The following is a 27,498-nucleotide window of genomic DNA, read 5'->3' as shown; positions in this document are numbered from 1 at the left end:
CGCCGCCCGGCCCGTGCCTGCTCACCAGCGGCCGGAGCTACGCCACTTCTACCTCGTTTGCTTTCTGTGTGAGGCCCCTCGGGAGTTGTCCGAGAGGATCAGGAAGCTCGCTGCTGCGATGGAAGGAAATGGCGCCACAGCTTCGGACTTACCTCAGGATTTTGTATGAATGTTTGTTGGAACATTTTTTTTAATTTTGTTTGTTTGTTTTCCAGTTTTTTTTAACAGCTTTCTACCTGTTCGTCTGCGTTTGGCGTTGTCTGTCCTGAACCAAAGCTCACCCACGATGAATGTTAAAATTGAATGTCATAAATGTACTGTGATACATTTTCATTATATTTAATTACTTTCCACTGGAGCGGAGGGTGTAGTCGAGCCTTGTTTGATGACCTACCTCAGTGTTCTGTTTCTTATTGACTTGACTACCTCCTTTTCACCTGGTTTGTGTGCAGTATTACCTCAGACTCAGGGGACAAAGTGAAAACGCTTCATTGCCATGTGTCATTGCCTCTGTTCAGGCATTTATTTTCTAGTTTCTCTTCTCACAGTTGAAAGAGCTTTTGTTTCCCATTGTTTTCTCTTGGAATGGTGAATGATGTGAAGATGACAAGTGCATTAGATTGTGTCAAACTATTTAGAGCTTTATCAAACAAACCGTATTGTTTGACATTTTTCCGTGCACTACACCCAAAGCTTTAACTTGGCCTTAAAATGAAAAGGGCTTTACATTCTCTAAAAGATGACATCCAAAGACAGGAGAAATTGTACCCAAAGAGTTTTTGAAATGATGATAAATATTCTAAAGCAACCAAAAGTCTAGTGGATGTAAATGAAAGATGCGTTTGCCAAAATATTCTTCTTGCCAATGATGTAAATTTCCCTTTCGAACTGGTGGATTTCGTAGTGTAAATTTAATTGATGCTTTATTCTGGTGAAAGCTTTAACACAAGTGTCCTCGGCTTGTGTTCCATTTGCCTTCTCGACCATTGCTAAACGCAGCGGTGATGCCGATGCTATTATCCAAAGAGTTGTCTGCTTCCTCAGATGGGTAAGGCTTTTTTCATTCAGTTGATCCTTGTGATGACGTATTGACACAAGACCAAAGACCCAGTGTCTCTTTCCAGTGACAGAGGATGGTATTTATTCTTTCTCTGAGAATCGTCTGTCACCTTTCACGAACAAAGCAGTATGTGGAGGGATTCTCTTTGTCTCTCTCCTCTGTATTTTCTGTCCAGGTGCGACAATGAAGGATACTGACTATCATAATGAAAACCCAATGTGTGAAGAGCAACATAATCATTTTTATACCTTTTGTAATACAAATTATCCTAACCAAAGAAGCTTGAAGTCTCTGTTATTTAGTGATTTTCTTTGGTTTTCATTTACATTCTGAACATTTTTGCATTATATGTGATATGATTTCCACTGGGTTTGAATACTAGAAAAAGCATTTTTACATAGTTTTTATTTTAAGCTTGAGATGTCAAAAACTGCTCCACTGTCTTTTTACGACCATTTAGAATATCCCTTCTAGCATATTGTTGGGAACCAAAAAGGTTTTCCAAATTTGAACGTGGCAGATTCCACAATATGGCAAGTTTTGTAATTCAAGTTTTTTCTGTGTCATGTAATAATTTAGAAGATTAATCTGAAAGCCACAAGTAATTTTGCTGATTTGACTCAGGTTTTATATGTAGATTTAGAGTGTAGATTTTACTGTTCTTATTTAAGTTATGGTTTTCTGATATTTCTGCTTTTGAATACCAAAATACTTTAATCCAAAGTGAGCAACAAAGCAAATTATTTTAAGTGGTGGGTTGTTGCAACTGATTTTTTTGATACTCTCAAGATGTTCGAAAATACTAGGTAATAAAATCTTTCTTGCAAAAATGCATTTTGTGTTGAACTTTGTTTCTTTGGGTAATTCAAGATGTGTTTGTGTAAATAACTTTTCTGTCAGTTTAAGGCAAGATGTTTATTAGATGTTTGAGAACAGCATGAAGCCTTTGATAAGAGCTTTTATTCAATTAGTTATATCATTAGTAGAATTGTGATCAATATATTTTATGAGCAGGGCATTTAACAGTCTGGCAGCATCCGGGTAGTTTCTCTCAGATAAAGTGTTAAAACAAAACCCATAGGTGAAGAAAAGAAACTATTATAAAAAAAGAACTTTTTGTATGGTTTGTGTATTCCTGGATATGAATATTCCACTATGGATTGTTCAATTTACAATGCATAAATAGTGGTTATACTGTGCTGGTTGTACGTTATTTTCTAACTTTAACCTCTATATACAATCCTAAGGGAAAAATGTGAGGCTCAGTCGAGTTATGTAACTCGATATTACAGCTATTAGGAAAATAGCTGTAATATCGAGTTACAGCTATTAGGAAAATACCTGAACCCCTTCTAGAAAAACCCCACATAATTCTTCTGTACAATGATAAAGTTCCACTGTACATTTGTTTGTTTTCTTTCTCCTCCATAGGGTTGAACATAAAGTGCTTCATGTAGAGTTGGTGGTACCGGATATTCCAGCAGGGGGCAGCAGACTCCCACAGCATCTGGAGCTCTCGAGTATTAATCAGCAGAAGAAGACTCGGCTCGGTCTTGTTGTTGTCCGCTGCGACACGCAGCGTTTCCGCTGTAAAAATGCGCATTGAAAAATGCTATTTTTGCTCCGGACCCGTTTACCCCGGACACGGGGTGATGTTTGTACGGAACGACTGTAAGGTACGGTGTCGTTATTGTGCCTGAAAAACTTTGTAATATCCGAACAGATCTCGTGTTTGACTCGTTAGCAGTCCGGCTAATGCTTATGCTAACATAACGTGCTGGATTCACTCACGTGGGATGTAGACTGTCGTACAGAAAATAGTAAAATTTAAACAAAAGGGTGATCTGAGCAGACAATGTTCTCTTTGTCCTTCGTATAGGTTAAGCATGTAGCTCATATTTGATATTCTTTATTAGAGTTAGGTGGTGAAAGTGAGGATTTTTATCCATCGGGCCTCGTTGTGTCCTGGTGGTGTATTGGCGCCCTCTGGTGGTAGTAACAGGAACAGCAGTTGAATACAAAGTAATAACTATTATCACAGTTTCTTTCCAACGTGGATTTTATGCTGATGATCACGAATGTAGCTTGTTTTTATATTTTGCATCAAATTACAGCCTCTCTTCCAAAATGGTTCGTGCAATGAGTGGGTTATTAGCTTTTACAGAATGCAATGTGTTGCCACGGAACTTTTCTTTTGTTGCTCTGATGCTCAGAGGAGCTCTGTGAAGTTCTGTTGTTGCTGACCATATCATCCATGACCTTGTCTCGATTTGTAAAGGATTTCAATTGTCAATTTTTGAAGAGTAGTTGGAAATGAACATGTTTGTATTTTGAGATCTGACTGTGTTGTCATATTGGTACATAGAATACGTGCATTTTTTCACTCCTGTGTGTTTTTAAGAAAAGGCAGTAATGAATCATTAGCGTGAGCATTTCTTAGATTACATCCTTTCCTATTTGTGGCATTTATAGTCGTTGACTTGCACTGTGAGCTTTGTGTGACACATTCATTCATAAAGTAAAGATCCTTCTGTAAGAATGTTTGGACATAATGTGAGATTGAATTTACTGCATGTATTTCAGTGAATCACAATATCTTGTATTTGAATTGATGAGATCATCACAGATTTGGTCGTGCTGTATCATGTCTTTAAAGACGTATAGGAATGTAATGTCAAATTTGAATTTGTTAAAATACTTATAAACGCTCTTTGTTTCCTCTGGTGGATAGACTTTAATCTGAAAAATATGCAAATGTTGTTGAATTTCCTCCCAACACTGACTTATAGTGTTGTGTTGAGGTAAAGCTCTAATTTTCTTCTCCTTCCTTTCTTAATGAACGCAGTCCTTCAGATTCTGCCGATCAAAATGCCACAAGAACTTCAAGAAGAAGCGAAACCCAAGAAAAACCAGATGGACCAAAGCCTTCAGAAAGTCTTCAGGAAAAGAGTTGACAGTGGTGAGCTGGTTGTCTTTTTGTGTGTTGCATTATTTATTGATTTTTTTTTTTTACTCAGCCTTATTAAACAAGCTTTCTGTCTTTCAGGATAACGCCTTGGAGTTTGAAAAACGCCGGAATATTCCCGTCAAGTACAACAGACAGATGTGGGAAAAGACAGGTAACATACACGTTTTATTCTTTGAAGCATTTCTTTGGAGAAATTTCAGCTCATTTGTTCACTGACTTGTTCATGTCTCAACAGTGGAAGCGATGAAGCGGGTGGAGGAAATCAAACAGAAACGACAGGCAAGATTTATCATGAACAGGTGAGCAGTTTGTTTTATATGGTCGTTCATTCATCCCATTTTTGGCCTCTATAAAATAGAAGGAAATGATGATTTGAAGAGTCTTTACATCTGTTTTTGTTCTCCACTGTGTAGGTTAAAGAAGGGCAAGGAGTTGGAGAAAGAGCAGGCCATCAACGAAGTCAAGAAGAATATTCACCTTATCAAAGCGCCACACGCAGGTAAAGATATAAACATCAGCACATTGTCAACTTACACACCAGTGCTTTATCATCTGTCTCTCTCTCTCATGGAGGACAAGTCAATAAAGTTTGTATTTCATCATTTTATTTATGGTACACATTTGTGAAAGATAAATTGGAAACTGAAAAAGAATGTGATTTCAACACACTTTGTTTTTCCAGGAAAGGCCAAAAAGATGGAGGACAAAATGGTGCAGAAGTTACAAGAAGATGTGGAAATGGGCGAAGAAGAGATTTAATCTCATACCAGAGCAGTCGTTCTTTTTGTGTGATGAAAACCTTCATTTATATTGTACTTCTGTTTGGAATTAAAGTTTCCAAATATCAGCTGATGCATATAAAGAGTTTTAATTTGCCATTAGAAGACTGAAAGCATCGACTTAAACAGCTGCAGTTTACTGCTTACTCCTTTTTTTATTTAGTGATGGTTCGGCTGTAAATACACTCAACAGTTGCATTACTTGATGTATTAAATGTTAAAATAAATATTTGGGATCTGTTTAGTCTTATCAATCTTATGTGACATTAATGCCATTTATTAAAGACGAATACAACTAAAGCTGCATTTTAAAAAGAAAACACATTTGTTGGTTCTTTTTATTAACACCTTGATTATGTTTTAGAAGTTAAAATGTATAACAGCACAATATTGATTTTTTTATGCTTCAAATAAATAGGCTCATGTCCATTTTCATATCGCTCATTCAAGAATCCTGTATCGTATAAAAGTTGGAACTTTTAACTAGTTTTCCTTATTGCTGTTTTAACAGCCGGAAAAAAGTGTCATAAACGTATTGGAGACTGATTATTGAAGTGTTGATGAAAATGAGTGAAAATTATAAGAATAAATGCTCCATTCATATCCAAGCTTACATTTTATTTTCAATCAATGTAGCAAAACATCAAACATTTGTGATTAATTTTAAAGCCAAGTGACATGTTTTCCATATAGAAAACAAAAGAATGGGCAGAATCTCTCAAAAACATTAAGAATGAACATTCAAACTGATTTTCAGATACAAATACTGCAAAGAATAAATATTTAGGTATTGTATTTGTGCTTTACATAGTTTTATTAAAAGTGTTTAGATCGAATTTATCACTTTCAATATGTGTGACATTCCTCCATATGCCACCAGGTGGAGCTCGCGTGCGTCCAGTGTAATTCAGCCAGCAGGATAGCTTTTTAAAGTGGCTGATGTTTTTAATTTATATGCTGGAAACTCGGTGTTTTATAAGAGTAGTGGACAAAACACTACAATGAGATCAGTGATACAGTGATTGTGAAGTATCATCAGCATGAGGAAGTATTGTTAATGATGGCGTCATGCTGACATTTTACTCTTATTTTACCTCCACCCATCTCCTACCAATGAATCCTGTTCAGGGTCGCAGGGCACTGGAGCCAATCCCAGGACCGGTCCCAGGCAAACACACAAAGACAGGAAACTACTCACACTCACACCACTAATTAACCTCATGCATGTTTTTACACTGGGAGGAAACTCACTGACAGCGACATTGTCACTGTGAAGTGAGAACTAACCACTACTCCACCATGGGGCTCTTTTCATTCACAAAATAAAATAAAACAAACTCAGGTTGAATTCTATGTAGACTTTTTCATGAAGGAATTATACTTTTCTGCACTAAAACAAAGAACATTTTTAAATCGTCTATTATTTGTATCCAAAGGTTTTGCTCACTTTAATAATCCGGCTCTGGATTGAATGGGCCTGAACTAAAATTATTCAAAATTCTTTAAAATTTTAATTTCTTCTTTTGCTCATCTCACTCTAGTTTAATCTTATATCAATTATTTAATTAATGAGAGACTACTTTGATTTGTCCAACTTTAATTTGAAGGTGTTTTTCTGTTCCTTCTTGAATAAGGTGGTTTTTGGAGCCACCTGTCGCAGTGTTGATTGCTTTGGTCTGAGCCTCGCGCCCATCTCGCGCTCTACCATCGACTCTTCGGCCTGCTACCGCTTGTCTTTCATCCTCCACAAGAGGCGAGCTGTGCTGCTACTTTCACACGAATATCTCCGAGCTGAGGCCAGATTTCACCAACCATGTCCGAGGAAGTGGAAGACACGAGGCCACTGGACGAGCAGCAGGTAGGAGGTGACCGGAGAACGTGCGGAGCAACGCGACCGGCGGTTAGATTCCGCTGCTCGCGCGTTAGCAGGCGGCTAGCACCCTGCTAGTTAGCATGGAGCTAATCCTGATTCATCCGCTGAGAGTAATTATCGAACTTCCAATCAGCCTTTCCTGGTAAAGTTAAGCAGTGTGTCCGAGGACACAGCAAGGGCTGACCTAAACCACGAGGTCCGCTAATCAATTTCGGAGCACAGAGTTAAAGGGAAAGATTGACGCTAATGCAAACATCCGTTTGCCTCATGGGTGGAGGAGAAATTCTCCACAAAATCATGTTGGCAGCTTATTTACTGTTGTTTATTAAAGAGGAAGACGTGTGCTCCTCCAGGGAAACGTTTTGCTCGTGGGAAAGTATCAGATTGGAACCTTCCCACCCATGCACTCTGTACTCTCCCAACAGGAAATGGAGGACAAAGTGATCAGCCCAGAAAAAGCAGAAGAGGCCAAGCTGAAGGCCAGGTATCCCAACCTGGGACCCAAGCCCGTGGGCTCAGACTTCCTCAGGAAAAGACTTCAGAAGGGGGTCAGTATCTGATCGACAAGCGGCACATTTCAACACTGACATTTATATAAAGTTGAAAGATAGTGGTGGGGACTTTGCATTCGCTTTCACTACTGCGCCACCATGCGGCCCGTTAATATCACACATGGTAAAATATATAAAATCACATTAAAGGGTTTTTATTAAAAGATCTGAAGTAGTGCAAATAAATAATGATCTGATCAGATCTTTCTTGGTTCACCTGTCCCCGGCCTTTTCTCCATCCTGTCATAACAAATCACATGTATCTATCAGAAGCGTCATTACTGACTTGTTAACAACACCAGAGGGCCGATTATAGAATCAGATTGTTTTCCCTCCTGGGGATTGCTCAACTAAAAACATCTTGACACTTTTTCTAAAGTAAATTTAATTTTCAAAAATAATGTTTGTATTGTCAATGAAATTAGATAAACAATACTATACATATAGAAAATAAAAAAAAAGTTCTATACAATGTTTTGAAGCTAAGTCAAAGTTTATATTATTCACAAAGCAATACAGTCTGTCATGTCATGTACATGTGTTGGTTTCTATACAAATAGTTGGTTACAGTTTCACAAGATCCAATTATTTGGTTTAGATGGATATTCAGTATTTTCCAATTCTTTTTCCCTTCTCTTTTGTAAATTGTTTAAATTGCTGCTTTTTCTTTGCAAAATTTGTTAAACTGTATGATTCATTTGTCTGTATTAGTGTTTAGTGTTTGTCAGTGAAATAAAGCAAATCAATAAGTGTTTCACCAGAACTTCAAGCAAGTCAAGTGATTAAATTACATTTAACATCGGCGGAATAACTGAGAATCCCCGTACACGTTGTCATGCTCCACAAACCTCACTGCTACTCTGTGGCTTCTTCTCCATCCAGCAAAAGTATTTTGACTCTGGTGACTACAACATGGCCAAGGCCAAGATGAAGAATAAACAGCTGCCGTCGGCCCCGACGGAGAAGACTGAGATCACAGGGGATCACATCCCAACGCCTCAGGACCTGCCTCAAAGAAAGACTTCCATCGTGGCCAGCAAACTCGCCGGTTGATGCTTTTGCGTTTACTGTTTTGCTCCCATTCCAACACCCACTTTATATCTACCTGCTGTTTACGTTTTGTCTTCTTGGTTTCCTTTTGTATGTATATTCTCCACGAACAAAGTATGTACCAAGCCAAATACTTGAGAACAATTGGAAACCTTTAGACACTGAAGTGTCGTTGTGATAATTCCAGCATAGTAGTAGCTGAAAATGTTCCTCAAGATCTTAAAAAAAAAAAAAAAGACTTGAACCCCCATGGATTTCTGCGCACGATGTCACACCTGAAAAATATCAGCAGATTATAATGTAATCTTTTTTTTAACAGAAAATCTTCACTTTTAAGGATATATGCCTCCATACGGTTTGTCTAACAGCTGCAGAATTGCAGTTTTTAAGGATCTGAAGGAATCTTGTTCATCTGTGTTTCTGATGAAGAACTAGACGGCGCATAGCACCAGTCTGCATCAGTGCATGTGCGAAGGAGGCATGTCTGTTTAAAAAGTGAAATGCTCTTTTCTTCTAATCTTTAACCGTTTGTGTCTTTTCCTCTCTGTGTGACACTATTTGATTCTGACCCGTCAAAAGTACTGAAAACTGAGACCGCACACGCTTTGTAGCAGCCAGTTGCGTTTTACTCATATTAGTAACATTGGTATGCGATGACCTGCTGCTGGTCCTCGTTTCATCCTGACCTTTAAAATGGCCTTAAAAGTAATGAACCGCCGTTCCTCTTGAGCAATATTTGCTCCCTCAGTGAGAATCATTGTTGTGAATCTTGCCTGAAATGTCTTTCACTGTCTGACTGGAATCACTTAGGATTTTATGGAAAGAAGTTCCTTTGACATGTCTGGAGTGTGCGTGTGCATTCACTGTGCACTCACACTGTGCCATTTGTTATGTAAATAAAATAGTTTTGCATAATATCTTCCACTTGTGTCATTGTGTCTTCAATGTTCACGTTTGATGTAAAGCTACCTTGAACCCCCTGCTGCACATGCATAGGGAGAACATGCAAACCCAACACAGAAAGGCCTTCAAGCTCAGGTTTGCATGGATTATCTATTTGCTGCATCTGAATCATCGTCAAATACTATTTCCTGCATTTCAGAGCCAGTCTACCATCAAATATCAGTGTGCAAAGAGTACTCTGAGTGAGGCTCAATCTTAACTGGCCTTCAGTTATGTACTATTCAAATGTTATACTACTGTCACTTCAAATAGCAACACTTGTTCACTGGTTCAACCTGACTGCAGTTTGTTTTGCGCTCTTACTTTTGATTTGTGGCGAACATCAATGAATCAAGCCTGTGGAAGTAGTTTTCTGCATAATTGAAATTTTAACAAAATGTCTATCAATATTTGTGTAATTTCTTTTGTAATAAAAGCCATTTGTGATACACTTCATTATAGCATTGTTTTAAAGCAGAAATCTTGAATGAATGCAGGGATAGAAATGTGCAGATTGGCACGTGGTTAGATTGGGAGAGACTAAATGAAAATGAAAGACTGAGTCACACCCATCATGACGTGATGCAGAAAAGGTGAGGCTGAGATGGAGCGTACATAGGACAGAGGGTGATGAGAAGAGACGAGGACAGGGGTCTGCAAGCTCTTGGCCTTTCAATAGTGGCTCACTGAATTTATATATATATCAAAAATACCTTAAATATTTTGTCTTTTTTTGCTTTATGCACAAAGTCATTTGTCTTGGCTAAAAAGGGACAAAGAAGTGGGTGTAAAAAGCTAAAACTACAAGAAATTGGGGAAAAAAGCTGCTAAAACAGCTTTAAAAAAACTAAAACTAAAATAAGAAGGATTTCTAACAGAGAAAAGGCTTAAAAATGGGAGGTAAACACACAGAACTCACAAAAGAGCCCAGATTTAACCATCTACAAAGACAAATAATAATAATAATAATAATGCTGAAAAAGAAGACTGAAAACTCTAAAATCAGGTCCAAAACAGTGAAAAATGTAATGAAAAGTTTCCCATCCTCAACTATAATCTAAACTCCATAAATGCAACATAAGATATAGTTTCTATTTATAGATTGGAACATTAGAAGCGGTGTCAACCTCCTTTTAAAAGGTCAAATGTGTTTTGCGGCTCCAGTTAAAAGTGATTTGGTGGGATGTGGTAAAAATGGCTCTTTTGGTGTTAAAGGTTGCAGACCCCTGGAGTAGGGAGTGAGGAGTATAGGGAATAGGGAGCGGGGTGTTTGTGTCCTCTGCGGATTGGAACGCAGCCTTTGGTGCCACGAGCGCGTTGGCCGCTGGGAGGCACGCGAGGCGCACGACGGGGCGCAGAGCGCAGAGCGCAGAGCGCACGCAGCGTGTCCGGGCAGGCGCAGCCGCCAGCCGCCTGGCAACAGTTTGAATCGGACCTGAAAGCGCACGGAGCTCAGCTGAGGAGCCCTGAAAACTTTTTGTTTTCTCAGAAAAACGAATAAATGTTGGCGTCTGCGGGCGGAGCGGCTCTCTGAAGACGCTCAGAGAAGAAGCTGGAAGACATGGCAACCTCGGAACTTTACTCCAAGGTAGTACAACTTCAAAAAAACTGAGTTGTCTTGGTTTTACAGCGGTGGTAAGCTAAAGTTAGATATTCAAACTAGTGATGAACATTACCGAGTGTCTTATGTCTACCAGTTTCAAATGTTTACCTGCTTATTAAAAAAAAAAAACGGACTTCATGGTGTCCAGAGTACATGTCACTCCTCTGTACTTTTCCAGGGTGCAGTGGTTCTGTTTTAACGGTGCTGGTTGAACGGATCTGACCCTGTCTCTCTCATGTCCATCAGCATGCCCGTGTATGGCTGCCACATGCAGAAGAAGTGTGGAAGCCAGCAGAGCTGCTCAAAGATTACAGTCCTGGCGACCTGACGTTGTGTCTGCAGCTGGAGGACGGAACGGTGAGACCCTCAAAGTCCTCATCACACCCCCCCTCTGTCTCTCTGACACAGTCACACAGAGCTGGGAATGTCTGTCACACACACACACACACACACACACACACACACACACACACACACACACACACACACACACACACACACACACACACACACACACACACACACACACACACACACACACCTCTCTGCACAGACAACAGAGCTCCGTAAATTCCCCCCAATGGGCTTGTGTGAAGGATTATTCAAGGCAGCTGTGTTGTTTGCACACGAATTCTCTGGCAAGGCGAGCAGCTTGTGTGTGGTTTGGAAAGGCTGACGTATCTTCTCCGAAAGGTGCCTGAGAAGTTTTCCTTCAGTCCTCCTGCAGCTGTGATGTTGAGTTAGGGCATGCACGGCAGGTATGGAAATAAGGTCAGTAAATTATCACCAGTGAACATGAACAGACTGAGCCCAGGGGCTGGTTGTTGGCTTCAAACGGAGAAACAACTGATATTTTCTTCTTTTCTTTTTAAAAAAATCTTTTTTTCCAGGTCTCTGTATTTCACAATTATTCCATCACGTTTGCCACAAGGTTTTTACTTGCAATCTTTTGACAACAGAAGTAAAGACGCCTTTAAACAGAGTTGACGTATCCCTTGTGTTATCCCAGAATAGTGTCAAGCAATTATAAAACATCGCCCTCACCACACATTTATACACAAAAGCACAAGTCTTTAATTCCAACGTGTTACTTTCTAATTCCGCAGTATTCCCGTGTACACATGAACACATGCCTCACAGTACCTCAGTACCTCTACCAGAGTCCTCAGACTTTTCTATGGGTCAATAATAGCTCAGGCATTTTTTTTCCAGATCCGTAAAGTATTCTCTTCAGTTTTTCTCCAGTGTTTCAAAATTATATCCTAATAGGCAAAAAAGGAGAACACACTCTGACGCTAATGGATTCAAAGGAATTTAGAAGCTTTGCTTGTTCAGCTTTTCTTCTGTTAAACTCTTAAAAGTTTTGCTTTCATTTGAGCCTTTTGCGTTCTTTTTTAAGTTTGTTCATTTATATATGTCTGATGGGAATGTGCTGGCGAGCTAAGCTATAATTTTTTTGTATGTGGCTCGTCTGTTATCCGTTCTGTTTGTCCAAATCCTGGCTCCTTTTGAGTGACCTGGGTGCTGTCCCTGTGAATGTAGAAATGAAATGATCATCCTCTTTGACTCTTTCCAGAAAGTGGAGCACAAAATAGACCCTAAAACCAACGACCTGCTGCCATTAAGAAACCCCAATATCCTGGTGGGGGAAAATGACCTCACCGCTCTCAGCTACCTCCATGAGCCAGCAGTGCTGCACAACCTTAAAGTGCGCTTTATCGACTCCAAGCTGATTTACACGTACTGTGGTAAAGCTCTCCTTTGACTCACACTATCGCTGTCACCGTAGACTTTGGAGCTTCGCTGTACACGCTATCATCGTTCATTATGCAGTTTATTGTACAGCAGGCTGCTTTTAAAGGAAGACAACGATAAATATAGAACATGCATTCAGAATAATGGACTGATGATTGCTACATTGAATATTCAGTGTTGATTAAGTTATTCGGATAACGGAGGTTTTTTATGATGTTTTATGTGACTTTTTAATCTCCTTGTGGACTCCAGGAATCGTTCTGGTTGCCATCAATCCTTATGAGAGCCTGCCCATCTATGAAGCTGACATCATTAATGCCTACAGTGGCCAAAACATGGGGGATATGGACCCCCATATCTTCGCTGTTGCAGAGGAGGCATACAAGCAGATGGCCAGGTTTTAAAACTCTAAAATACATTCCTTCTGAATTTTTACAGCGGGTTTAGTAATCGTTCCTTTTGTTGGAGTCGCTTTTCTTCTGGACGCTTGGTCAGTATGCCGTCTCATGCTCATGCAGGGATGAGAGGAATCAGTCCATCATAGTGAGCGGGGAGTCTGGTGCCGGAAAGACGGTCTCTGCTAAGTACGCAATGCGTTACTTTGCCACGGTCAGCTGCTCCTCGGGGGAGGCCAACGTCGAGGAGCGAGTCCTTGCTTCCAATCCCATAATGGAGGTAGTATTCCACACGGCAGAGACGTGAGACAGAGTCACATTATTAATCGATGTCACTGAGGTACATGCCTGTTTGTGTATTTTGTTTAGGCTCTTGGAAATGCCAAGACGACAAGAAACGACAACAGCAGTCGCTTTGGGAAATACATTGAGATTGGATTTGACAAGAAGCACTGCATAATTGGGGCGAACATGAGAACCTACTTACTGGAAAAGTCTAGAGTTGTGTTTCAGGTAAATTTCATCTTGATTGATTTTACACGCGTGCCTTTAGGTGACTGCCTTCAGTGTCTGAGTGTGGCCCTTCTGATCCTTCTATATTCTGCATTTTTCTTCACGCTAGATTGATTTGAAACACTCTCATGTTCTTGTCATGTTTAACATGTGCCTCTTAGCAGCGGAGACGCAAACAACCTAAACACTCAAGCTTGTCTGGCCTTGGACTCCTGACACCTTTCTGAAGCATCTATAAGATATTTTAATGTACAGATCAATGCTGTCAGTGAATGTGAGTTTAGAATGAAAGTGCTTTTCTGAAATTGCTCTTACCATCTTACATGTTTTCCACACTTCTTTTAGGCTCAAAGTGAAAGGAACTATCATATATTCTACCAGCTGTGTGCCTCTTCACACTTACCAGAGTTTAAAACCTTCAAGTTAGGTATGTACTCCTCAACGATTGCAGCAAAATAAGTGTCATATAAGTGCAAACAGATGTCTAAGATTAATGTAGAAATGAAATGACGACTGTTTGAAGGCTGTGCAGAAGACTTTCACTACACTAACCAGGGCCAGAGCCCAGTCATCGATGGAGTAGATGATGCCAAAGAGATGTGTAACACCAGGAAGGCTTTTTCTTTATTGGGTGAGAGTCCAGTGCATTTCACCATTGGTGCATCTTCAAAGAATAGTATGACAAAAGTTAAAGTTATAAACGTGTATGAAAAAACTAAATCTGATCTCATAAAATATAAATTTGATTATATTTTGAGATTATGTATTTTCGATCCTCACGACTTCTGAGCTGAAGGAGAAATTCTCTTTAACAATTAATGCACAATTTGAAATTTGTGAAGTTTTTGCGACGCACCTGCACATCTTGAATCATTGTTAAGTTAATTAGTTTATCAAAAATAATTTCCATGTTTGCTTCACTTCGCTGTAGGAGTTGGTGACGGTGACCAAATGGAGATTTACCAGATTCTTTCAGCGATTCTCCACCTCAGCAACGTGGAGGTGAAAGAACAGACGGCAGACAGATGCAGCATCGTGGTAAACACTGATCTACATCCGAAATGTTTTACCTTGTTGACCTCGTTTTATGTCTGAGGTGCGAGCAGGACTTGGTCTGTGTCATCGCCATTAATGTTGATGTGTTTCCAGCCAGATAATGTTCACTTGCTGGTTTTCTCTGAGCTGATGGGGGTGTCTCGTGAAGACATGGCTCACTGGTTATGTCACAAAAAACTCAAGACAACCACCGAGACCTACGTCAAGCCCATGTCCAAAATGAATGCGCTCAACGGTCGAGATGCCCTCGCCAAACACGTTTACGCCAGACTCTTCAGCTGGATTGTGGACAGCGTCAACGTGGCCTTAAAATCCACAGTGAAGCAGCGCTCCTTCATCGGTGTGCTCGACATTTATGGGTGTGTTATGGTCACTTTTTGCTCCTCCTGTTTATTTGCCACTGAGTGGGATCGTTTGAACTTAAATGTTTGATTGTTTCTTCAGGTTTGAAACGTTTGAGATCAACAGCTTTGAACAGTTCTGCATCAATTATGCCAACGAGAAGCTCCAGCAGCAGTTCAACATGGTATTTGTTTAGTTTCTTTCTCTGTTCAACATATTTGTTTTCAGTTTTGTCATCACACAATGCTGGTAAGCAGTGTGACTTAAGACTGAGAGACGTGTCTGGATGAGGTTTCTTTTCCAAGCAATCCTAATGTTTTTTTGAATGAATCTTTCTAAAAGAGGTATACAGTGAATTTCTTTGTATTATTATAATATTCTTTAAAACAAAACATACCGTCAAGTAAGCTGTAATGGAAACTCACAAATGGAGACTTTTAAATAATGATGGTAGTCCTACATTTTGCTGGTGGGAGTACATGGGACAACTGAATACCGCTACTTCTCCCGCCAGCATGTCTTTAAACTGGAGCAAGAGGAGTACATGAAAGAAGAGATCCCCTGGACGCTCATTGACTTCTACGACAACCAGCCGTGCATCAACCTCATCGAGGCCAAGCTCGGCGTCCTGGACCTCCTGGATGAGGAGTGCAAGGTTTAGTGTTGTTTCTATTTTCTACTTTCTGAAAGAGTTTTTTTGTTACGTTCTGGAGCCTCCACCACACCATGTTTGGAGGTTGTGAGTAATGCCATGACTAAGTGATGTGTCAGCATTTCCTCTTTCCACAGATGCCCAAAGGCTCTGACGACACATGGGCACAGAAACTGTACAACACCCTCTTGAAGCAGAACGCTCACTTCGATAAACCCAGATTATCCAATGCAGCTTTCATCATCCACCACTTTGCTGACAAGGTGAGACACCAAGGCCCCAGTGGTTAGCACAGCTCAATAAAAAGTCATTCATGGGTGTTGAAGGAATTTGTTAACAGAGTGTTAAAGGCTTTTTTTTCTTTTCTTTCCCCCCTCTGATACAAACAATGGTTCAGTCTGGATCACTGTGTTTTCAGTTGTTGCACACGAGTGTGTATGTCCACGACTTTTGCTCAGTTTGTGTGACTACTCCGAGGAAAAAACTCACCCTGTGTATCCTGTGTGTGCTGGAATGGGTGCCAGCTCCCCTGAGCCTGAACTAAACAAATAGACGAATAACTGACTGATCTATACTAACTAAGCGTGAAAACTGTGACACTGATATGAATGTTAAGCTATGCTATCCATGCCAATAGCAGCAATGTGTGATGATTATTTAGAAATGTTAAACCACTGCCGGCATCCTACTTCATCCTCTGGGTTATTATAGTCTTTACTCTTTTATCCAAAGAGCCCTGTCTGATCTGGTCTTTTCTTTTTTTTTATATATCTAGGTGGAGTACCAGTGTGTGGGCTTCCTGGAGAAAAACAAGGACACAGTCAATGAGGAGCAGATAAACGTGCTGAAAAAGAGCAAGGTAAACTAATGTGCATTCTTCTGTTGGTCTCGTCTCACCTGACATATGAGTCTTACTCGGAAAAAGACTCGCATGTCAGGAGCTTTTCCGCTGCCAGAAAAGCCCGAAGCAAGCACCTATTAACCATAGTGTTGTGCTGGAAGTTCATGGGCGACAATCCCTGGAATTGTTCAGCCATAACTATTGGAGGAAGTACACCACCTATGAACGTTGGATTGAAAACACTGCCACCTGCTGTTCAGTTTTCACTTTGTGTTTTGTTGCGCAAAAAAAAAAAAAAAAAATCTATTTTCAGTTTAATTTGCTGCTCAAGCTGTTTGAGGACGATGACAAAACATCCACTTCCCCAAAGAAAAAAACTGGCACCAGTGGAAGAGTGGGGCCCACTCAGAAGGATAACAGGAAGACTGTTGGACTGCAGGTGAGGACATTACAAGGAGCTTTCGCTCTTTGTGGAAGAGTTGCATATTCTACTCCCTCAAAAACCCTGAAGATGAATCATTAATGTGACAATTTGTAAATGCATTTATGATTTTATTCCAGCTGGTAAGTGTTTTTGTTACTTTTTGATCTATATACACCTAACAACAGTCAAAATAGACGGTTAATATTATAATTTAACTCCGCTAGTTCATTTAGTTACATTTTTCCATTAACCGCGATTAATCATTATGTCTTTGTTTAGTTTCGACAGTCTCTACATTTGCTGATGGGAACACTGAACGCTACGACCCCTCACTATGTACGCTGCATCAAACCCAATGATCACAAAGCTCCATTCACGTGAGCAGGATTTCTTACACTTTCATGCTGATGTCATTCAGCCACTGGAAAAAAAACAACAAATAGACATGAAAAGATGTTTGAGATTGTTTTATTTTTATTTTTTTTTTCTGTGAAGGCTAGATCCTGTGAGAGCAGTGCAGCAGCTTCGAGCCTGTGGTATCCTCGAGACAATCCGGATCTCAGCAGCAGGATTCCCATCTAGGTGACGCCTCAGCAGCATGATTCAGTTTATACATAAACCTACATACAACTTGACTCATGTATGGTACTGTGCAAAAGTGAAAAGAGTGAAAATGTAAATATTTATCTTTTTAACTTTTGTACAATGCTGTAGAATAATGTGATGATATTTGTTTTTCAGGTGGACCTATCAGGAATTCTTTAATCGTTACCGGGTCCTCATGAAGCAGAAAGATGCTCTTCCTGATAGAAAACAAACGTGCAAAAACCTTCTGGAAAAGCTCATCCAGGTTTGTTTAATTTGCATAAAAGCACTCCAATAATGACAATGATTAAATCGACATAACTTTCACAACCAAGAAAACCTCAATACCTATGTTTTTGTGCCTTGCGCTTTATTCCAAGGACGAGGAGAAGTACCAGTTTGGCAAGAACAAAATCTTCTTCAGGGCCGGCCAAGTGGCCTATTTGGAGAAGCTGCGTTCTGACAAGCTGCGTATGGCTTGCGTCCGCATCCAGAAAACCATCCGCTGTTTTTTGGCTCGCAAAAAATATCTGAGGATGCGAGAGTCTGCCATCATCATTCAGAAACACGTCCGAGGTCACCAGGCACGCTGGTGAGTCGAGACACTGAGCAACAGCAACGCAAAAGCAGCTTTTAATCGATTCACGTGTCTCAACTATGTTCCTCAAATGTGTTCCTTTTGACAGTTACGTCAAGTTTCTGCGGCAAACCAGTGCAGCTGTCATTATTCAGCGTAACGTGCGAATGTGGGCACAAAGGAGACGATACCAGCAGCAGCGCTCTGCCGCCATCGCTATTCAGTCCCTCTGGAGGACCTATGTGGCCAGAGAGAAATACTATAAGGTCATTTTTTTATTTAAAAAACTACTTTGAGAATCAAACATGTCCTATTTCCATGTCAAGATCCACATCATGGCATTATAGTAGTATTAACTCTCACATGCAACCTAACTGATCATAACCACATGCTTTTAAAGTTGTACATCTTGGAATTTAAAATAGATTGGGTCATAGTATCAATATAATACGATCAATTTCATTTTTATATTAGTCTAATTACATTTCTAATGATTTTAGAACATGAACACACATATATCGATGTATAATCAATCTAACACCTCCAACAATAAATACTTTTTTTTTTTTTAAGAATTTTTAATGCTCAAAGTCTATAAGGGACAATAGTTTGAACTTTATTTTTAATTGACGAAGCCTCACTGTCAGAATTCATGATACAAACACAAGCTGACCTGCTCATCATGTGATGCTGCTCCTCTTTTCCCCGAAAGTCTCAGAGCTGAAATGTCTTCATCTTTCCAACGTTCCAACCTCACAAACACTATTAATGAAACTTGCATTCAGATAACGGAGAGTGTCAGAGTTTGTGTTTGTATATACAAATGCTAAACCTTTCCACACAATGACTTGCACATCTTTTTAGCTGATATTCTACTTCCAAAATAAAATCTTAATAAATGCTTTTGTGTTAACAGATGATGTTTGAGAAAAGGACGGTGGTCATTCAGAAGTGGGTGAGAGGTTGGCTGGCCAGGCGGCGTTGCAGACGTGTGCTGGCTGCCGTCGTCTTGCTGCAGAGCTGTGTGCGTCGCATGAGGGCCAGGGTGGAGCTGAAGAAGCTGAAGGTGGACGCGCGCTCGGTGGAGCACTTCAAGAAACTCAATGTCGGCATGGAGAACAAGATCCTGCAGTTACAGCACAAGATCAATGAGCAGGTAAGCAGCTTGTGAGCCTTTAATGTAGAATCACATGTGTGGTCCATACTTGTTTACTTAGAATTCTGGCAATAAGAAGAATGCTCATGAACCATTAGGTCATTGGGGGTTTTCATATCACATGATGAGCATGTGTGTGTGCGACTCTTCGCCCTGCAGCACAGAGAAAACAGAGAGCTCAGTGAGAGGATGAGTGCTGTGACGAAGACTCTGACTACGGACAGAGACAAACAGTACAGAGAGATTGAAAATATTCGGAAATTGGAACAAGAGGCCAGAACCAAAGTGGAGAAACTTCCCTCGCTGCTGGAGCAGCTCACCTTCCTTCAGCACGAACTGGAAGTCACCCGCAAGGAGAAAGACGACCTGGAGGAGCAGACGAATAAATACAAGGAGCAGACGCAGCAGGTAGGCCGGTCGGGTGGGAAACTGAACCTTTTATATTGCAATAATGTTAGTTTATGTTTCAGTTAATGTCTGGGGAGAAAGTACTTGAGTCTAGCGTGATTTATATTCAGGGCCTAATTCTTTTCTGTTTCCAAAGCAGGGCTTTAATGTCCATTATTGTTGCTTCTTTTTGGTCAAAGCACTTCAGAAACTTTGTTTTCATTGGCGCTATATAACTAGCAGTGTGTTTGTGATCATTAAAAGTATAATTAACGGAAATATTTACTGAAAACACATGATAATGGATTCTCAACAGGTGGTAGATGAGCTTAATATGAAGAATAACACGCTGAAGAGCAACATAGATGAACTGAACCAGCAAATCCTAGAACAGGACCAGCAGCTGACAGGTACTGAACTTTGAACACCTTCAAGAATCACTTCTAATGACTGAATATAAAATGAATTATTACCTAAACTCTGTCGCAGACATCAAAACCAACAATGAGAACACCAAACAGCTGGAGAAGAACTTGGCCGAGGAGCGTTCTCGTTACCAAAGTCTGCTGAGTGAACATCTGCATCTGGAGGAGAGACACAAAGACCTGAAGGAGGAAATGGATTTCAGTGTTGTGAGGAACTTGATTAGTTTTTATTCACTATGTCAATGTTTGGTAACAATAGTTTGTTTGATCTTTTGTAATAAAAGAAGTGGAATTTCAGTATCTGATCACATAAAGCAGGATTACTTCAGAAAGACAGTTTACAACTTGAAAACACAGTTAATAAAACACAGTCATGTGTTATGCTGTACGTAAAGGTACTGAAGGTAGCAAGCTATGCAGCTTCATCCAGCTTGGTCTGTCTTCTAAATCCAGCACTCCATCTGCCTTGCCAGATTGGATAGTCAATCTGTACCTTTTTTAATGTGTGATTAATGCACTAAGCATTGTTTAATCTTCATTAAATCGTCAGTATAACTGATGTTTTAATGTCATTATGAATCCTGCCTTGTCGTCCTTCTCAGAGTTCACGGAAGCTCAGTCACAAGAGGACAGACTCCAACTACAGCAGCAATTCATCAGAGTTCAGTGAGAGTCTGTGCTCCACGGGAGATGAAGACATTTCGCCTCCACCAGAGGTACAGAAGAGAATCGCTCACCGTCTGCGGGGTTGATTTCATTATCGGCACAGAAAATACAGAGTAGTGTTTCAAACGTATACAGCTGATGTGAAATTCTTCACATAATGTTTGTTTATGAAATTATAGTCAAATTTGTGAAGTTTGCATGTTCTCCCAGTTTGGGTGTGGATTTTGGAGTCTGGTTTCCTCCCACAGTTTGAAAACATTCATTTAAGATGCTTTAGGTCAGATTGTGACTTTCAGAAATTTCTGTTTGTTCCAATGAAGAGCTGTGGGAAAACGGTTTTCTGGCTCCGTCTGAGGTTTAATCCTATTAGTGCAGCGTTCTAGTTAGTTTGTGGAAGGGACTGATCGCCACTGCCTGCGGTATTTGTTTTTAGGATGAGACCAAGGCTGCCGTGGACCTGCCAATCCTTTTGAAGCTCCAGAGAAGAGTGACGGAGCTGGAGCAGGACAAACAGTCGCTGTTGGAGCAGCTGGATAACAAAGAGGAGGCTCAGCAAGAAAAGGCAAAAGTATGAAAAGCTGCTTTGTTGAATAAATGAAAAATGAATTTTTTTTTTCTCCAGAAATAGGAAAGAAGCTGCGTCGTATTATCGAATGATTGTTTGTTTTAGTTGCATACTCGATGTTTACAATGTGTTTTTTTTCCAAAGGAGGTGGAAAAGCAGAACTCTGTTGGCAGAGTGGAACTGGACCTGGAAACACTGAAGGTTTTAATATTCAGCATTAATTCCAATATTCATTGAGAATTTAGAAAGTAGTTGACCTTTTGTGGATAAAATTATGATTTCTGTAATTTCTGGAAACATTTTCATGCAGCGACAGGAACTTGAGAATGAGAACAAGAAACTGAAGCAGGACCTGAATAAGCTGCGAAAGTCTCTGACCAGTGAGAATAGTGATGCAGCGCCCCCTACGCCTGGCTCTCAGCCCTACAGCATACTGCTGGACCAGCTCAGCTCCTCAAACGAAGAGCTGGAGATGCGAAAAGAGGAGGTGCTGCTCCTTCGCTCGCACATGGTCCGCCAAGAGGCTCTGAAACACAAGGTGGGAAACCACATTTTGCATGGATTATAATCTGCTTTGACATTTGTCAAGAGGTTTCAGTGTTTTTTCTTCTTTTGTTTCCTGACTGCCAGGACTCTGCTCTCGGAGAAGTCGTGAGTTTAGATCTCAGTGAAATTCCCTCGTTTCAAGATGTTAACAGGTAAGATCATGGGGATTATCCCTGAATTCTTCAGATTGAATTAACTTCTCAAAGTGTTACAGCACCAAAGCACCTCATGCATTTTTTATTTTACTTTTTTACTCTTAATCACACCTTAAACATGACAAATTATTCTTAAGTTGACACAGGACTTAACATTCCTATACTGTGTATTTTGAAGGACTCTCCTCCTGTTTTACCATCATAACATCAAACTTTGACTTGCATGTAGTCCCAGATTAATCCGTGTTGATCGTCATCCTCAGATCCACAGACATTCACACTCTGAATGAAGATGGAGAGCTCTGGCTCGCTTATGAAGGCTTGAAAGAGACCAACAGGTAATCACTCAAATTAAACTTAACGAGAGCTGAAAACCTTTTTTTTATGTAAACGATTACGTATACGCTAACAATTAAATTTTAATCTCTCTCTGCCCATTGTGAAGGATTCTGGAGTGCCAGATGCGGGAGCAGGAACACACTCACAGTGAGAAGTTGAAGAAGCTCTCCGAGGAGGTGAACAAGTTAAAGGATGAAAAAGAGCAGCAGCAAAAGCTTTTCGCTCAGAACCTCCTCTTACCGGAAGACGCCCGGATTGAGGCGAGCCTTGAACACGAGATCACGCGTCTCACCAAGGAGAACCTGGTGAGTCTGCCTGCCGTCCACACCCCGAAGAGGTTTTACTCATCCATTTATCAGTCACTGTGTTGTTGATTTCACAAAGCAGCGCTCTGCCAAAATAAATGTTAGTCATGTCGGCCTGATGTTTTTTTTTTTTTTCTTCTTGCAACATCCACTTGTCTCTGCCATTCATCAACATCTTGCGTTTCTTTTAGGAACTCCTGGAGGATGGGGAAAGTCAAGACAAAACCATACGGAAGTTGAAAAAACAACTTAAATTTTACCAGAAAAAAGTAGAAGATTATGAAGGTAATCACATGGGACATGTTTCCTGGCCGGATTCAGCCTCACATTATTACTATTTATTTTCTGACATTGTCTTGTTGTCTGTAGCGAGCCTTCAGCAAAGGTATACTGCCTCGATGATGGACACTCCGGTCAGAACAGTCCAGATCACCCGCAAGGAGAAGGAGTATCAAGGCATGTTGAAATACAAACAGGGAGAGGAAAACCGCCTGCTGAAGAATCTGGTCACAGGTAACTCCAAACTCAAGTTGTGCATGCAGGTTTCTCCGCTGTGTGTCGTGTCTCGCTGTTAAATTTCATTATTCTTTTCCAGATCTGAAGCCTCGTGGCGTCGCCGTCAGCTTCACGCCGGGACTTCCAGCCTACATCATCTTCATGTGCCTCCGATATGCAGACAGCGTCAACAACGATCAGAGAGTCAGCGATCTGCTTAATTCAACCATCAGCAGCATCAAGGGAGTCATTAAGGTGCAGTATATGAATCCAAACCATCTAAATAATCTAAGTTATTGCTTCTTTTTTTGAATTTATCCTCCCCCCCCCGTATAATATTTCTTGTAGAGGAAAGGAAATGACTTTGACGTGGTGTCTTTCTGGCTGGCCAACATGTGCCGGCTGATGCACTGTCTGAAGCAGTACAGCGGCGATGAGGTGAGCTTCTAACAATGTTCATGCTCACAGTTAAATGTGCCAAGATAATTAACCCACAACGTCTCGGTAACGGACTGCAGGTCTACATGAAACACAACACCGCGAAGCAGAATGAGCAGTGCCTGAGCAACTTCGAGCTCTCGGAGTATCAGCAGGTTTTCGGTGACCTGGCAATCCAGATTTACCGCCAGCTAATCAAATGCTTGGAGGACATCCTGCAGCCCGTCATAGGTGAGCGAGCGTCATTCCACCCAGCATGATAACTGATGTCACATTCGTGACCAATGTGAAGCCTGTGTCTTTTATTTCTAGTGGCAAGCATGCTGGAGCACAACAACGTGCAGGGCGTGTTGGGTTCGATACCCACAGGCCTGAGGAAGAAACGCAGCAGTGTGTCCGAAGAGGACGCCGTTACGGTGGAGGTCCTCCTGCAGCGCCTCAGCCTCTTCCACAGCATCATGAGTCAGCATGGCATGGACCCAGAGCTCATCAAGCAGGTGGTCAGGCAGCAGTATTACATCGTCTGTGCAGTCACGCTCAACAACCTGCTGCTGAGGAAGGACATGTGCTCCTGGGGCAAAGGCCTGCAGATCAGGTACCACTCCGAAAGCTCACAGCAAAACTTTTCAACCCATCTTTTCTTTATATTATAATGTAGAAAGAACAAGTCCACATTTAACATTTGTGGTGTTTCCCCTCTTCTACTAACCGCATGCAGGTAGTCAGTATATTGGAGGGTCCAGAGAGGAATGTTGCATTATTCTTGTGTCATGTAGGATTTCGCCACCTCGATAGTCTTGGATTTACTTTGTGGGAGTTTCTCTTTTATAATGTGTCAGACTTTTCCCATGAGTGCAAGCAGGTCAGTTCACTCTGTGAAGCTGAGCTGCTGTGACGAATGCAGGGAATTGGAAAGTGGTTTCCTTTAAAAAAAGAAAAAGATTTAACATTTACATTCATTTGACCACAATTTTCTTTTTTGAATGAGCCGTGAAACACAAGAGAAACCAACTTCGGTTCTTCCAGCTACCATGCAATAGTTTCTATTGCACAATCATGTCTGTTCTTTAAGCAAGGCAGTCTTATTCCACTTTTGTGTATGTGGTTGATTAGTTATTTTAATGTCTTGTCAGTGCAGAGATTTCTTTTATAAAATTTACTCTTGTGGTTTCTAAAATCTTTAGTGATCATCTCTTATATTTATGAAGTGTGTCAGACACTATAGTGACCCACGACTCCATCGTGTGGTAGAAAGTGGTATTGTTGTTTATATCAGTGGAATTATGTCACAGTTGGTAAAACAACCATATGACTGCTTTTCGCTCTGATTTTGTAATTAAAAAATATCTATTTCAAATGAAAAAAAGTTGCTTATGGCACCTTTTAAAGTTTATGGAAAAAATATAAGATCCTAATGTTTTTATTGATCGAGTTACACACACACACACACAAAAAAGAGATTTTGTCTGCATTTCATCCTTGAAATACAATGTTAAAATGATTGAGGCTGAGCAGTGCTCAGTTGAATGTGTCAGAGTGTAATTTTCCAGTTTACAAACATAATGTTTTTGAGGACACTAAACTTGACCAAAGATGGTCTCCAGTGACGAAGATACATATTCTACCTAAGAATTTCAAAAAAAAAAGTTGTGATTTGAGTGAGAGTTTAACTGCATCAGAAAAATGTAATATAACCATTTGAAGTGCAATCATATAAAAACCACACAAATTTTCATCTCCACATTTTAAGCTGACTTGTGTATTACAGCAAGTTGGGATTTCAAAGTGGAAAACGGCTGCAGCATTTCTCACATTGTGTTTGTCCACAACGTGCACAAGTTTAATTTGTGCTGTTTGTGTTTTACCCCCAACGCTCGTCTGGCTTCAGGTTCAACGTTTGGCAGTTGGAGGAATGGCTGACGGAGCGGGAACTGACGGACTGCGGAGCTGCGGACACTCTGGAGCCGCTCAGACAGGTCGCACAGCTTCTGCAGATCAAGAAGAAGACGGAAGCTGACGCACAAGCCATCTGCACCATGTGCACTGCCCTCACCACAGCTCAGGTGCAGCATCAGCAGAGGCTCGCAGCAACACGTGCACGCGCGGCGTTTCACTCGTCTTCTGAGTGTCGTGTGGTTTTCTTTGCAGATTGTTAAAGTGTTGACCTTGTACACCCCGGTGATGGAGTTTGAGGAACGGGTGCCCACCAGTTTCATCACAACCATTAAAGTGAGTCGAATTTCAAGCTTGTTTATTGTCAGTCTCTTCGTCAGTGATGTGATTCATAATCCTCTCTGCCTCTTGCTCACTTCAGACCCTTTTGAAAGACCGAGTTGAGCCCTCCACCTTAATGATGGACACCAAGAAAATCTTCTCGGTCACCCTCCAGTTCACTCCATCCTGTGTGGCTCTGGAGACCATTCAGATCCCCGCCAGCCTTAATCTGGGCTTCCTCAGTCGAATCTGACGGAGTAACATCTGGTAACTTGCACCTCTGACTTCTGTTCACTGCGAGAAAAAACACCAAAGACGGATTTACACCAAAATTCCTCCCTGTAGAAGTGTTTTCCTGTCCAGCTTTGGCAGCAAGAATCCAAAACACTATAGCAGGCTGTTTACATGTTTGTAGTGCTTAAGCCAAAGAGAAACCGGGAATAAACTCTTGTAGAACCTTTCTCTTTTCACATGGTCATATTGTAGACTCACCTGTAAACACACTGGGTCATTCTCATATTCACAGGTAAGATTGTGTTTTAATATTGACTCTGGAAATGTGTGTTTACTTTGGCAAATGTCACATATTTAAAGTGTCAGATATACAAATGTTTTTGGATCTATGAACTGGACTGTTTCCGTGGAGATATCCTAAAAAAAAAAAAAAAAAAGAAGTAATATTTATGAGCAATGTTGAACTGCTGTAGTGTCTCATTTAAATGTAAAATTGCTTTGCATGAACTTCAAACGCACTGTTCCGTTTCTGTGACTTTACATTCCTGTAACTATTAATATCAGCTCACTAGTATTTATGGACGGACAAGGTGAAACGACAGAAAAGAATTCAAGAATGTATGTATTTAACAAGTCTTCTAATGCTGTCGGTCAAATAAAAGGCTGGCTTTTCAGAACGGTGGTCCTGTGGGCTTTAACATACGAGAGCTTCACTTCTTCAGGAGGCGAACTCTCACATCAGAGAGTAAAACAAATCTGTCCTGATTCCTATTTTTACTTTTAAAGTGACACATTGGTTATTGCTGTAGACAGGTGAGTGATACAGGCTGGAATAATGACCAAACTCAAAATCTTTCATGTAAGTAGTTAATAATCTTCCCTCAGATTTGTTAAATCTCCTCATGTTTATGTAGTTTTCACTGAATTTGGAATAAATCTTAATGTAATTCTGGTCAAACGGTCTGCCTCCGGGTTTTGTAGCTGTAATCTACATACCTATTTGTTTTGAACCCATATTGTATTCAGCAGTAGATTAAAAACAAATGTTAGAGTATAGAGAAGGTGTAAACTGTCATATTTGAAATGTATAGGTGTGTTTTAAAAAGTTAGAAAATTATTTTAAAAAACATGTTTAATTATACATAAATGCTTGAAGCATTTTTGTGTTCGGGGAACATTAAGGAATTTCCCCCTGGGATTACTAAATAATTTTTATTCTATGATCTTATAAAATATAACATTTTGAGATACAGTATTTTTTATATTCAGCACTTGAAATCTAAAATTGTAAACAAAGAAGAAAAGATTAGGTTAGTTCTCAATAAGTGTAAAATATATGGGAGATTCACTATTTGCACCACATTATGGGAAGAATAAATTTTTTGTGACACATCTCTAGATGTTTTGGGACAAAATATGTAATATTAAAGATAATAGACATGTTTTTTTTAAATCATCAGTGCTGTGGATTTGCATACGCTTAACATACACATTTTAAAGTTTCTCAAGTGTTTCACAAGTTTCTTTGTGAAGGCCCACTGATCTCCCAGACTTTAATTGCCCCAGTAAGGTCGGTCAAATACCCCGCTCCCCGCAGGTCGGGGCAG

The 27,498-nt window shown here is 40.4% G+C and overlaps 3 protein-coding genes across 4 annotated transcripts; all 3 read left to right on the top strand.

Annotated features, from left to right (window-relative positions):
- The first annotated feature begins 2,575 nt into the window (after positions 1–2,575).
- rsl24d1 (ribosomal L24 domain containing 1) lies at positions 2,576–4,875 on the top strand. The gene is made up of 6 exons (XM_080475623.1): positions 2,576–2,736; positions 3,906–4,019; positions 4,107–4,179; positions 4,264–4,327; positions 4,442–4,527; positions 4,711–4,875. The coding sequence occupies exons 1-6, from the start codon at positions 2,656–2,658 to the stop codon at positions 4,785–4,787; spliced, it is 495 nt and encodes a 164-aa protein (XP_080331749.1). The 5' UTR covers positions 2,576–2,655; the 3' UTR covers positions 4,788–4,875.
- A 1,590-nt stretch (positions 4,876–6,465) lies between these two features.
- Positions 6,466–9,676, top strand: LOC308117162 (cAMP-regulated phosphoprotein 19-like). The gene is made up of 3 exons (XM_080475861.1): positions 6,466–6,665; positions 7,106–7,228; positions 8,114–9,676. Exons 1-3 carry the CDS (start codon positions 6,621–6,623, stop codon positions 8,282–8,284), a joined length of 339 nt encoding a protein of 112 aa, XP_080331987.1. The 5' UTR covers positions 6,466–6,620; the 3' UTR covers positions 8,285–9,676.
- Positions 9,677–10,577: 901 nt separating this feature from the next.
- LOC308116713 (unconventional myosin-Va-like) lies at positions 10,578–26,339 on the top strand. Of its 2 annotated transcripts, none has more exons than XM_080475040.1 (40): positions 10,578–10,811; positions 11,073–11,183; positions 12,403–12,574; positions 12,834–12,978; positions 13,100–13,256; positions 13,346–13,489; positions 13,835–13,916; positions 14,013–14,120; positions 14,421–14,527; positions 14,639–14,904; positions 14,990–15,071; positions 15,402–15,542; positions 15,677–15,802; positions 16,315–16,398; positions 16,751–16,819; positions 17,084–17,181; positions 17,300–17,386; positions 17,546–17,654; positions 17,770–17,981; positions 18,076–18,232; positions 18,883–19,122; positions 19,282–19,530; positions 19,826–19,919; positions 19,999–20,141; positions 20,537–20,650; positions 21,034–21,168; positions 21,310–21,366; positions 21,476–21,703; positions 21,796–21,863; positions 22,130–22,204; positions 22,312–22,510; positions 22,702–22,795; positions 22,880–23,023; positions 23,106–23,260; positions 23,354–23,443; positions 23,524–23,674; positions 23,756–24,038; positions 25,332–25,506; positions 25,592–25,672; positions 25,758–26,339. In XM_080475040.1, the coding sequence occupies exons 1-40, from the start codon at positions 10,785–10,787 to the stop codon at positions 25,908–25,910; spliced, it is 5,412 nt and encodes a 1,803-aa protein (XP_080331166.1). In that variant the 5' UTR covers positions 10,578–10,784; the 3' UTR covers positions 25,911–26,339. The 2 variants fall into 2 exon arrangements, with proteins under 2 accessions (XP_080331166.1, XP_080331165.1); XM_080475039.1 differs by having other exon boundaries at positions 16,694–16,819.
- The last annotated feature ends 1,159 nt before the right edge of the window (positions 26,340–27,498 follow it).

This window comes from Lipophrys pholis (genome assembly GCF_963383615.2).
Source record: "Lipophrys pholis genome assembly, chromosome: 11".
Taxonomy (NCBI): Eukaryota; Metazoa; Chordata; class Actinopteri; order Blenniiformes; family Blenniidae; genus Lipophrys; species Lipophrys pholis.
The sequence above is the reverse complement of the archived record's forward strand: the minus strand, read 5'-3'. Positions and strand labels throughout refer to the sequence as shown.

Bases quoted from the DNA above. Each gene is read 5' to 3' on its own strand.
- rsl24d1 (XM_080475623.1), top strand. From the start codon at position 2,656: ATGCGCATTGAAAAATGCTATTTTTGCTCCGGACCCGTTTACCCCGGA. The intron at 4,180-4,263 runs GTAACATACACG...ATGTCTCAACAG, and splicing joins ACAGATGTGGGAAAAGACAG to TGGAAGCGATGAAGCGGGTG. The intron at 4,528-4,710 runs GTAAAGATATAA...TTGTTTTTCCAG, and splicing joins TATCAAAGCGCCACACGCAG to GAAAGGCCAAAAAGATGGAG.
- LOC308117162 (XM_080475861.1), top strand. From the start codon at position 6,621: ATGTCCGAGGAAGTGGAAGACACGAGGCCACTGGACGAGCAGCAG. The intron at 6,666-7,105 runs GTAGGAGGTGAC...CTCTCCCAACAG, and splicing joins GGCCACTGGACGAGCAGCAG to GAAATGGAGGACAAAGTGAT. The intron at 7,229-8,113 runs GTCAGTATCTGA...TTCTCCATCCAG, and splicing joins GGAAAAGACTTCAGAAGGGG to CAAAAGTATTTTGACTCTGG.
- LOC308116713 (XM_080475039.1), top strand. From the start codon at position 10,785: ATGGCAACCTCGGAACTTTACTCCAAG. The intron at 13,917-14,012 runs GTATGTACTCCT...GACTGTTTGAAG, and splicing joins GTTTAAAACCTTCAAGTTAG to GCTGTGCAGAAGACTTTCAC. The intron at 23,675-23,755 runs GTGAGCGAGCGT...TTTTATTTCTAG, and splicing joins CATCCTGCAGCCCGTCATAG to TGGCAAGCATGCTGGAGCAC.